Source organism: Bos indicus, chromosome 10 (genome assembly GCF_029378745.1).
Source record: "Bos indicus isolate NIAB-ARS_2022 breed Sahiwal x Tharparkar chromosome 10, NIAB-ARS_B.indTharparkar_mat_pri_1.0, whole genome shotgun sequence".
Taxonomy (NCBI): domain Eukaryota; kingdom Metazoa; phylum Chordata; class Mammalia; order Artiodactyla; family Bovidae; genus Bos; species Bos indicus.
Window position 1 is genome coordinate 76,141,099 of NC_091769.1, and position 12,297 is coordinate 76,153,395.

Consider the following 12,297-nt stretch of genomic DNA (forward strand, 5'->3'; position numbering starts at 1 on the left):
GAAAAATCCCCTGGACTGCAAGGAGATCCAATCAGTCCATCCTAAAGGAGATCAGTCCTGAGTGTTCACTGGAAGGACTGATGTTGAAGCTGAAACTCCAATACTTTGGCCACCTGATGTGAAGACCTGACTTATTGGAAAAGACCCTGATGCTGGGAAAGATTGAGGGCAGGAGGAGAAGGGGACGACAGAGGATTAGATGGTTGGATGGCATCACCGACTCAATGGATATGAGTTTGGGTAGGCTCCGGCAGTTAGTGATGGACAGGGAGGCCTGACGTGCTACAGTTCATGGGGTCGCAAAGAGTCGAACACAACTGAGCAACTGAACTGAACTTCAGCTCAGACAGCCAGATGTGGAGCAGCTGGGGCTCCTTGGGCTTCATTCCCTGCAGACTCTACACGTGACAGCTTCCAGTAGCCGGACTCCCTACATCCAGCTCATGGCTTCTAAGGTGCATGTCCCATGGAAAGGAGAGCCAGGGAGAAGCTACACCACCTTTTTAGACCCTGCCTTGGACATCAGCCACTTCTGCCATCCTCTGTTAATCAAGGCTATCACATATGCCCACAGGGGTTCAAGAGGAAGGGGTAGAGGTACCACCAGTTGATGGGGAGGGGCAAGGTTCTAGGAGAGCATGTGGGGCTGGTAATATTGTTGTGGTCATTCTGTGAAAAATACAGTCTGCTGTAACTCACTAGGCTGTTTCAGTGGTCTTGGTTAGTTGTTAGGATGGAGAAGACAAGGGTGATCACAGTGAAGATAACAAGGCTGTTTGTAGGTGAAGCTTACAGGATGTGCTTATGGTTTGGATATGGCAGGTAAATAAAAATCTAAATCCAGGTGACTCTAGGTTTGGAGGTTGAGGATCTTGGTGAATAGTGTGCTGCTGACCAATCAGGGGAGACTGGATGAGAAGCATGTCTTTTGATGAGTTCAATCTGAAATGGCTAAAAGACGTCTATAACAGTGGCTATGTCAGCAATATTAGAAGGACAAGTGTGGAGGGGGAGTGTTCCTTGAATTGCAGTTTTTTTTTCATTTGGTTTTCATGGAGTTTTTTCTTTGTTTGTTCTGATGTTTTGATTTTTCGGTCATATGGCTTTTGGGATCTTAGTTTCCCAACCAGGAGTTGAACCCAGGCCCTGGGCAGTGAGAGCTTGGAGTCCCAACCACTGGACCACCAGGAAATTCCCTCTTTTTTGCATTTGGGCTATCCTAGGTATTGTTGAGACTATCTTTGTAAATAAATGCTCAATTGATTTTTTTTAAATATCAGCTTCCATTTTGAAAAATGCCTATATTATTGTCTCCCTTGAGAAATTTGAAAATAAAGGAAGTCATATTTACAACAGAAATAAAAGCCATTTTTTTCTTCTGAAACCAAATATTTTGAGAAATATGAATCAGTTGTAAAGTTTTTACCTCATTTTTGTAATATAAATACTTGGTTTCAGTCCCTTTTAAAGGAAAATCTATATGATATCCAAAGAGAATTTTTAAAAGCTATCACTTTAGGGCAAACACTGATGTATATAAGTGTTTAAGTGCTAAAGTGTCTAGTTTTGTATTTTACCTTTTTTATTTGTTCTCTCCTTTAAAAAAAAAGAAATTATTTATTTATTTTGAGTAACTAGTAATTATCAAAGATTATAATTGTACAATATTGAGAAGTATAGAACAAAATACAATTATTGGAAGACAATTTCTCTATAATATTGTGTTGGCCTCTGCCACACATCACCATGAATCAGTCACAGGTATACGTATGTCCTCTCCCTCTTGAACCCCCTTCCCATCTTCCACCCTATTGCATCTTTCTAGGTTGTCATAGAATGCTGGGTTGAGTTCCCTGTGTTACATAGCAAATTCTCACTTGCTTTCTTTTTTTACATATGGTAATGTATTTTTTAGCATAATGTACACATTCTACTCATGTGGGTTAGGAGTAAGCTGACTATATCATAATGGTAATGGTATTTGCTCTTAGTATCAAATCTAATACTCTAGTCATTTTCTTAATACTCTTGAATTCCTTTATCTTGTAGACTTTTATTCTGTGAAGTGTATTTTTATACACCTTTTATCAACGCTTGGAAATTGTTTTAAGAACACATCATTTGGTGGTATGCTGTCTACTCAATTGAATATCAGCCTTTGATGTGAATGAGTATTTGTGTGTGTGTATTCTAACCAGATTTGTTTAATTTATATCTAGTTTAATATTTAAGAGAGGCTCTGAAGGAAATACACACAAACACGTGCAGAGAGTCATATTTTGATCACATCAAAGGCTTAAGCAAATTACTATTTTTTTTTTTTTAAGAATAAAGAAATTCATTTCCAGAGGTGGCAGACTACCTATGCATTAACGTTGGAAGCTGGGGAAAAGTTACTGAACACAGCTAACCTGGAAACTAAAGAGTCAGTTAACAAGAGAATCAGTCAACTTCAGGACAACTGGAAGGACACAAAACTGCAACTTGGAGAAATGATTAAACGGTTCCAGAGCACTGCAGAGGTAACTCAACACTTTCTTTTCCTTTCATGGTATTTAAATGTAGTACATAGAATTTTTGTTTGCTCTGCAAAGATGGCAATGATTTTAGGAATTCACAATGTTGTGGGTTTGCCAAGGGACCATAGGTCGGGTCCTGCTGATCTACAAATCATGATAGTTACATAAAATAATAATATAACACTGGAAAAGCTTAATGTTAATATCTAAATGCTTGAGGTGCTATTTTATATTTACCTTTTTGAAACAGGAAACTAACTCACGTTCAACAGAAGTTCAGTAACCAAAGCTAACGTTCCACATGTAGTCTGTCTTTGAATCTAGTATATGGAAGCAAATATAGTGATGCTTCATCTTTCTGCTACCTTCAAAGAATCCACTTTTCCATATAACTGAATTTCCCAGATAATTTATGATTGTACCTCTAAAAACCAAAATGTCTTTTGAGTGATTATTAGAAAAATCCTTAATTTTTTTAATGTTAAAAAATCCCAAGTTGTTCTTTAAGAACTCTGAGCTGCTTTGAACTTAACTCCTGTGCTGTTGTGCTTTTTGAGTTCTTATGTGGTTTTTATGGTTTTTCTCGCTTTCTATTTAATGTTAACCTGTCTATTTTTACTTTTTATTTCTCTGAGAATACTTAACTCCTTATAGCCCACTCTTTTCTCTAATCTGTTGTGTGTGTATCAAAACCAGATAACCAAGCTTGTCAGAGATATTTTTCTGAATAAAGAATAAATATGTGCTGAGTTAGGGCCTGAACAGCTCTCCTATAAAGTATCTGAATTTTATTTGGTGTATACACTACGTGAAATTCGTTAACTCCCAGACCGTTGTTGAGCACGTGCCATGTTTGTAAATGCAAGTGAAGGTTTGGTGGAAGTGGAAAGGACTCACAGTTTTGTTTCTCCCTTCACTTTCTTCTTGGTTATGTTCCAGTGTTGATGTTACTAGATCAAGTGGCTTCTCCTTCAGTGAGGTTAGCATATAGTTGGGCCAACCCAAGGATATTTAAGTGTCAGTTGCACTGAGGAATAAAATAGTGTTTGACTCCGTATTTGTCTGTTTTTAGTAACTTCAGGAGAGTAATTTTAGTAATATCAGGAATAGAAACTTATCCTAATGAATTATAATCTCCCTTGAAAATACAGGCAGAATTGAAAAAAAAAATACAGGCAACTATTTGTTCAGTAATGTAAGGTTTAAGGAAAAGATCTAGTATGAAATAAAGGCATCTACAAGGGAAACTGTAGCCTTAGATCGACTCACTTTTTTTTTTTTATTGGAGTATAATTTGTTCACAATGTTGTGTTAGTTTCTGCTGTCAACCATGTGAATCTGCTGTGTGTATGCCTATATCCCCTTCCTCTTGAGCTTCTCTCCCACCCTGCTCATTCATCACAGAGCACTGTGCCGGGCTCCCTGTGCTATATGTACAGAAGCTCCCTGCTAGTTATCTACTTTACACGGGGTAGTGTGTGCATGTCAACACTGCTCTGTCAGTTCATCCTACTTCTAACTGTATGTGCTTGGACTAGTCAGTTTTCTCTGCGTTTCAGTTTTCCCATTTTAAATGTGATACTAACACTTGCCCTGTCTGTCTCCTCAGCTTATTATAATTACAGCGAGATAGTGAAGTTGAAAAAGCTTTATAAACTATAAAGCACTCCAAGCAGGAGCTGACAGTTAGAACACTGGTGAGAAATAGAATGAAACTGGACTGTGAAAGGGTCACTAAAGCCAAGCTATGTCTAGAAGGTGGGGAGAGAGCAGAGGGATGGCATTAGAAAAGAAGACAAGAAAAGTGGTTGAGTGCTTTTGCTTTTCAGTGTTAGTAGAGTGTATGGCCAAGACTGGATATGTTAAAAATTAATCTTTGCAGTAGCCTTTGAAATGTGAACTTTTCCAAATTAAAATAGAAACAAGTTAGCTAGATCAGAGATATGGGGAGGGAGGAAGAAGTATTTCTAAGCAAAAAGCAACCCAGTGGTTAAGATGAGCCCCACATAACACTGCAGAGAGGCGTTGAACATCCTGTCATCCCAGCTGCTTTGTTGGCTGAGACAAGGACCTGGGTGTCTGCGTGATTTACAAAGACACATTTAATAGAGCAATTACATGGATTAAGTTAATTATCCTTTTCCTGTAATTCATTCTTAAACAGAAAAGTACTTACCAATTTTAACACTGTTTTCAAATAGACCTGGGACCAGTGTGAAAAGAAAATCAAGGAGTTGAAAAACAGGCTGCACGTTTTAAAAGCACAAAGTAAAGACCCTCTTCCAGAACTTCACGAGGAGCTCCACAGAGAAAAAGAACTGATTAAGGTATTGAGTTCTGAAGTAGTGTTCAAGATAATCACTCAGCTGTTTTCTGAGAAGTTGAAGTGTTTGTCTTTCGTTGTCTGTGTGAAACAAGTTTTCAGGTCCACTTGGAAAATATTTTTTCTACCTTCTCTGTAATACACCATGCTGGTCGCTGAAACAACTAGCATCCATGCTTTTTGAGATTCATGTGTGAAGGCTAGAAAGATTTGTCAGAAATTCTTCTTTTGGGGGATTTTGCCCTCAAATCGTCCTCTGTTTCTCCTCTGTAATGTAAGATGTGGTCTCTGAGATTACATTGAAAGCTCTTCCTTTATCAAATGGCCTTGTGTTTGAAATTAAAGCTTGATTGAAGAATTAATTTTTTAGAGGACAGTAGTTAGGGGTTTTGTTCAAATACAATGTTTCTGTAATATTTTCCAAGCTATATTCTGCTTAATGGACACTACACTCTCAAAAATTCCTGGGTATGTCAGGACTTTGCAGAAGACAAGGCAAACTCACCAATAGGAATTTGGACCAGTTAAATTTCCAGGTTAGAAACTCCCTCCATCTCTTTCCTTTCTGGAGATTTGATGTTGGAAAGACATCCACAGCCTAATGGAATATAGTTTAATTTTTTTTCCTTCCTTTAGTGACTTCAGGGATCTAATTGAAAATAATTAGGAAGAATTGAGTAGTCTCCTACTTCAAGCTGTGCTGGAAATTAGTGTCTTCCTGCCTGAACCGTTTTTCTTCATTGTAAACATTTCTAACATGCAAGAAAATTCAAACATAACAAATATATGACAAACTTCCATGAAACCATCAGCCAGCAGAGAAATAAAATATTACAAGTACAGTTCAAATGTCCTGTATGATCTCCAAGGTATTCCCTGTCCCCAGAGGTATCCACAGTCCTAAATTTGGTGTTTTACCATTCTTATGTATTTCTTTATTATTTTACTACATGGGCATGTAGATCTCGGTGGAATATAGCAGTATTACTTTTGTTTTTAAACTTTATATAAGCAGTACCATTACTCTGTAGATAAGTCACAAGGATATACTTGTACGTTTCCTTCTTAAAGTTTTCAAATTTTACTTTTTACACTTGCAGAGTATCTTTATTCACTGAAGCACTGATTTTTGTTTTGTTCATATAGATGCCTATTATTCTGTTGTCCATTTACTGATTAGTCCAGTGTCCAATATCAGGTTTCCATATATGCATGGTTTAATTCTTGGTTCTCTGCTCTATTCCATTGGTCTGCCTATCTTAGCATTTATACCAAATTATCTTGAGTACTGTGTTTTATTTGAATAGATCTTCATTTCAGGTGTGGTGTATCCATCCCTCATTCTCACACGTGAGTGTGGCTGTCCTTGGTTCTTTGGTCTCTCACAGCTTTTAGAAGCAGTTTGTCAAACTAATGGAAATCCTGATAAGAGTTACAGTGGAGCTGTATTGAATTTATAGAGTAATTTGGAGGAAATTAACATCTTTTTGACATTGAGTCCTCCTGTTTTCAAATATGGCATATTTCTCCTTTTAGCCATGCTGAGTGTTTCATAACTTTCTTTATGTAGTATTGTACATCTTTTGTTAGATTTATTGATGTGTTACTTTTAAAGCTATTGAAAATACTGTTTTTTCCTAATTATATTTTTTGTTTATACCGATGCCTAGAAATGTGACTGACTTTTCTGCATTGATACTATATTTAACTGTCTTGTTAAACTCTTTTATTAAGCCTGATAATCGTGTCAGTTCTTTTGGAGGTCTATGAACACAGTTACCATTGGTGAATAATGACTCTCTTGGTTATTTTAATTCTTATACTTCCGTTGCGTCTACGTTGGTCAGTACCTCCACAGCCGTATTGTAGAAGCATTGATAGCTGGCCCCTATGTGTCAGTCCTGATTTTAAAGAGAATGTTTTCATTTCACCATGAAGTATGATTTTTGCTGGTCATGTGTTAGTAGATGCCTTTATTAGGTTAAGAAGGTTCCTGTCTATCCCTGATTTTCAAAGTTTTTATCATCTCTATATCTTTAAGTTTGGATCTAGGCTTCAAGTAACAGATAAGAGGACTTGGAGTCCCTCTGAGTTGACACGTAGACTTTCCTCCCATCAAGTCCAGAAACCTGTGCAAAACGTGAACCATAAGCCCATGTTCAGTTCAGTTCAGCCACTCAGTCATGTCTGAATCTTTGCAACCCCATGGACTGCAGCATGCCAGGCCTCCCTGTCCATCACCAACTCCCGGAGTCCACCCAAACCCATGTCCATCGAGTCGGTGATGCCATCCAACCATCTCATCCTCTGTTGTCCCCTTCTCCTCTTGCCTTCATCTTTCCCAGCATCAGGGTCTTTTCGAATGAGTCAGTTCTCTGCATCAAGTGGCCAAAGTATTGGAGTTTCAGCTTCAGCATCAGTCCTTCCAATGAATATTCAGGATGGACTGGTTGGATATCCTTGCAGTCCAAGGAACTCTCAAGAGTCTTCTCCAAAACCATAGTTCAAAAGCATCAATTCTTCGGTGCTCAGCTTTCTTTATAGTCCAACTCTCACATCCATACATGACTACTGGAAAAACCATAGCTTTGACTAGATGGAAAGCCCATAAAGAGGCATAATTTCTCCCAAGTAGAACAATTCTCAGTTTCCACTAGGATCCTTTCAATTTCCATAGCCTCAGCATTCTATTTTTCTTTGCAAAGAATTGGGGAGAGTGGGCAAGAGCATTGAGTTCATTCAACCTATGACCATATTCCAAAGAGATCCCAAGTAACCTGAAGCCTGTCCAGAGCAGTGTTTATCATTCTTAAGTCACTTGGGGGAAATACCTAACCACTCAAACTTTACTTTCCTCCTTGGAAAATTACATTACCATGACAGCCAAGTTGACATATGGGGAAGTTGCTTTACATGGTTATATGTGTCTGTATATGTGTATGATTTCTTTGTTGTTGTTATTCAATCACAATCATGTCTGACTCGTTGCAACCTCATGGACTGCAGCATGCCAGGCTTCCCTGTCCTTCACTGTCTCCCAGAGTTTCCTCAAATTCATGTCCATTGTGTCAATGTTGCCTGCCGTCCAGCCATCTCATCCTCTGTCGGACCCTTCTCCTGCCTTCAATCATATTTTATATGCTAACTATAAACTGTTATGAAAATTATTATCATTATAGTGGGCATCAATGTTCACAAAACTTGTCAAATGATTGAATCCATGGGATAGTTTTATTTTTAAAATAATTGTTATTGAAATATAGTTAATATACAATATTATACTAGTTTCAGGTGTACTACACAGTGATTTGACATTTGCATACATTATGAAATGATTCCACGATGTCTAGTAATCATCAGTCCTCATACAAAGTTATTACAATATTATTGACCATGTTTCTTATGCTATATATTACCTCTCTGTGCCTTATTTATTTTATAACTGGAGGCTTGTACCTCTTCATTAAATATTTTTTGAATAAGTAATGTGGTCACATGGTTCAGAATTGGAAAAAGTATACATGAAACTTTTTTTCCATCAGTTTCTCTCCACAGAAGCAGCGTTACCAATATGCTACATTTTCTTCCAAAGATACTCTATGCATATACAGGCCAATACACACACACACACACACACACACACACACACACACAGATTCATTTTTTTGATCCTCTTTTTACCCAGCTAGTAGTGTAGAGAAATAGGACTTGACAATCCCAACAATAATTGAATCCACAGGAAGGCTTAAATGCTATTGTGCTGTGTTAGAGTTCAGTCAAAGCCTGTGCAGTGCACCACTTTATGTAGTCAAGTTTTCCATCACATTCCATATGGACAGTTGGAATTTCACAGGTACTTTTGCAGTATAGAAAATTTATCTTGTTAAATTAAGAAAGGCAAACTTACCTGACATGTTCTCTTTTGCAATTAGTTTTGGTAGCAAATCTGGAGTATTTTCTTTTTAAAATGGAAGTGTGAGTTTTGAAATACTTATAGAAATAAGTGAACTTTTTCAGCCTTAATAGATTACTTCAGTAGACCTCACCCAATATATTGTTTGATTCCTTGCTTTTTCACTTAATATTTAGGAACATTTTAAAGCTCTTGAGACATACTGCCAAATTCTTTTCTTTCAATCATACATTTTGATATTTGAGGATTTACTTTATCCTAGGTCTCTTGGTAAGTGCTAAGTGGGCAGTGCACTGGTGAGAAATGTTGTCATGGCTTCAGCCAGTGTGGTGTTGATAGTCTAGGCTACTGGAGAGATACATGTTGACCAGAGTCCTACCATATGGGTACATATGACACCATATGTGCATAATTGTAAGCATGGTGAGTATAAGAAGGGAAAAGGACAGAGGGGCCTTGAGAGCGTAAAACAAGGGTCCCAACCTCATCCCATGACTTAGAGAAGGCTCCTCTAAAGAATTACCTGTGTCTGAGACCTGCAAGTGTTGGTAGGAATTAACTAAAATACATCTGGGGAAGGATAAAGGTGAACTGGGTAGCATCTCAGGCAAGTAATTAAAGAACAACAAATTTAAACATAGCTAGGTTGGAGATACCAAAAGAACATTTCATGGAAAGATGGGCTCAATAAAGGACAGAAATGGTATGGACCTAACAGAAGCAGAATATATTAAGAAGAGGTGGCAAGAATACACAGAAAAACTGTACAAAAAAGATCTTCACGACCCAGATAATCGCAATGGTGTGATCACTGACCTAGAGCCAGACATCCTGGAATGTGAAGTCAAGTGGGCCTTAGAAAGCATCACTACGAACAAAGCTAGTGGAGGTGATGGAATTCCAGTTGAGCTATTCCAAATCCTGAAAGATAATGCTGTGAAAGTGCTGCACTCAATATGCCAGCAAATTTGGAAAACTCAGCAGTGGCCACAGGACTGGAAAAGGTCAGTTTTCATTCCAATCCCAAAGAAAGGCAATGCCAAAGAATGCTCAAACTACCGCACAATTGCACTCGTCTCACAGGCTAGTAAAGTAATGCTCAAAATTCTCCAAGCCAGGCTTCAGCAATATGTGAACCGTGAACTTCCTGATGTTCAAGCTGGTTTTAGAAAAGGCAGAGGAACCAGAGATCAAATTGCCAACATCCACTGGATCATGGGAAAAGCAAGAGAGTTCCAGAAAGGCATCTATTTCTGCTTTATTGACTATGCCAAAGCCTTTGACTGTGTGGATCACCATAAACTGTGGAAAATTCTGAAAGAGATGGGAATACCAGACCACCTGACCTGCCTCTTGAGAAATTTGTATGCAGGTCAGGAAGCAACAGTTAGAACTGGACATGGAACAACAGACTGGTTCCAAATAGGAAAAGGAGTTCGTCTAGGCTGTATATTGTCACCCTGTTTATTTAACTTATATGCAGAGTACATCATGAGAAACGCTGGACTGGAAGAAACACAAGCTGGAATCAAGATTGCCGGGAGAAATATCAATAACCTCAGATATGCAGATGACACCACCCTTATGGCAGAAAGTGAAGAGGAACTAAAAAGCCTCTTGATGAAAGTGAAAGTGGAGACTGAAAAAGTTGGCTTAAAGCTCAACATTCAGAAAACAAAGATCATGGCATCTGGTCCCATCACTTCATGGAAAATAGATGGGCAAACAGTGGAAACAGTGTCAGACTTTATTTTTTGTGGCTTCAAAATCACTGCAGATGGTGACTGCAGCCATGAAATTAAAAGACGCTTACTCCTTGGAAGGAAAGTTATGACCAACCTAGATAGCATATTCAAAAGCAAAGACATTACTTTGCCAACAAAGGTTCGTCTAATCGAGGCTATGGTTTTTCCAGTGGTCATGTATGGATGTGAGAGTTGGACTGTGAAGAAGGCTAGGGCGGAAGAATTGATGCTTTTGAACTGTGGTGTTGGAGAAGACTCTTGAGAGTCCCTTGGACTGCAAGGAGATCCACCGGTCTATTCTACAAGAGATCAGCCCTGGGATTTCTTTGGAAGGAATGATGCTAAAGCTGAAACTCCAGTACTTTGGCCACCTCATGCAAAGAGTTGACTCATTGGAAAAGACTGTGATGCTGGGAGGGATTAGGGGCAAGAGAAGGGGACGACAGAGGATGAGATGGCTGGATGGCATCACTGACTCAATGGACTTGAGTCTGAGTGAACTCCGGGAGTTGGTGATGGACAGGGAGGCCTGGCATGCTGCAATTCATGGGGTCGCAAAGAGTTGGACACGACTGAGCAACTGATCTGATCTGAGGTTGGACATGACTGAGCGACTTCACTTTCACTTTTCACTTTCATGCATTGGAGAAGGAAATGGCAACCCACTCCAGTGTTCTTGCCTGGAGAATCCCAGGGACGGGGGAGCCTGGTGGGCTGCCGTCTATGGGGTCACACAGAGTCGACCAACTGAAGCAACTTAGCAGCAGCAGCAGCCGGAATCCTTACACATATTAAACTTGCCCCCCAAATATATAAAACTCGATACCAAACAGTCTGTGGAAAAAGATAGTCATTCCTTTGAGGACACAATGTGGCAGTATTTATTAAGAATCCCAAAATATCCATATTCAAAAGTTCTACACCTGTTAATTATCCTTTCAACTGTGGGAGAAGACGGGGTATCCAAACCAAAATTGATTTAAACCAGGCGGTGGATTACTTACCCCAGCCTCCCTTCGGGGCAGGCGTCTGAGCCCACACTTTTGATCAGGAAACACTGAAGTGCAACCATCTTCCGGTCTTGAGAGTCAGTGAATGGCAAACCTCTGCTTGTGGCTTGCCTGCTTCAGGTGATGAAGCTGGTAAAAAAGTGTTCCACTGCAGAATCTGCTCTCGTCCACTTTACTAGAATCGTGAAGCGAGAAGTAGGTAACAGAAGTTTAAAGTGATGATTTCTCCTCTGAAAAAGATGTTATGTCTTAAATCTCCATGCAAAACCTTTAAAAAGAACCCTCTGAACCATTTTATTCAACGTAAATCCTTGTTGGCAAGTTCATGCCAGTGTAGCCTTTAGAACTCTGAAAATCAATCAGAATTAACCCATTTTTACTGTTGCCACCCCTCAGGCAGGTTACTGATGTAAATGAAATACTCTCTTCTTTCAGATTTCAATAGACAGGTATGAATAGAGACCCTTCAAATGTGCCAAAATACAGAATACGAGAAGCACAATAAAAATCTGGAGGTCTCTTGAATGTTTGAGCTGTTTCATTTTACCTTCTCTCTCGTGAAAGTAATTATCTAGATTAAGTCCTAGAATTCAAAAAATGTTTTAATTTGACCAATACTTCATTTAAAAAGAAAAAATTGTTTCCAGAGCCAGAGGACATTTTCTGCTAACCCATCTCTGGCAATCATTAGGGAACAATTTTTTTTTTTTTCCCTTCAATTATATTTATTCTTTTTGAAAGTTAACCAAAATGATGCGCTTAACAGAAGCTGTCATTATATGATTGC

General features: G+C 38.8%; 1 protein-coding gene across 11 annotated transcripts in view; it reads left to right on the forward strand.

Annotated features, from left to right (window-relative positions):
• Positions 1-12,297, forward strand: part of SYNE2 (spectrin repeat containing nuclear envelope protein 2) — a 325,236-nt gene that overhangs the window by 272,039 nt on the left and 40,900 nt on the right. For all 11 annotated transcript variants that reach the window (XM_070796701.1, XM_070796700.1, XM_019969038.2 and 8 more), the window contains 2 exons: positions 2,328-2,522; positions 4,721-4,846. In XM_070796701.1, the coding sequence (XP_070652802.1) occupies positions 2,328-2,522; positions 4,721-4,846 (321 nt within the window). The remainder of the gene's footprint in view (positions 1-2,327; positions 2,523-4,720; positions 4,847-12,297) is intronic.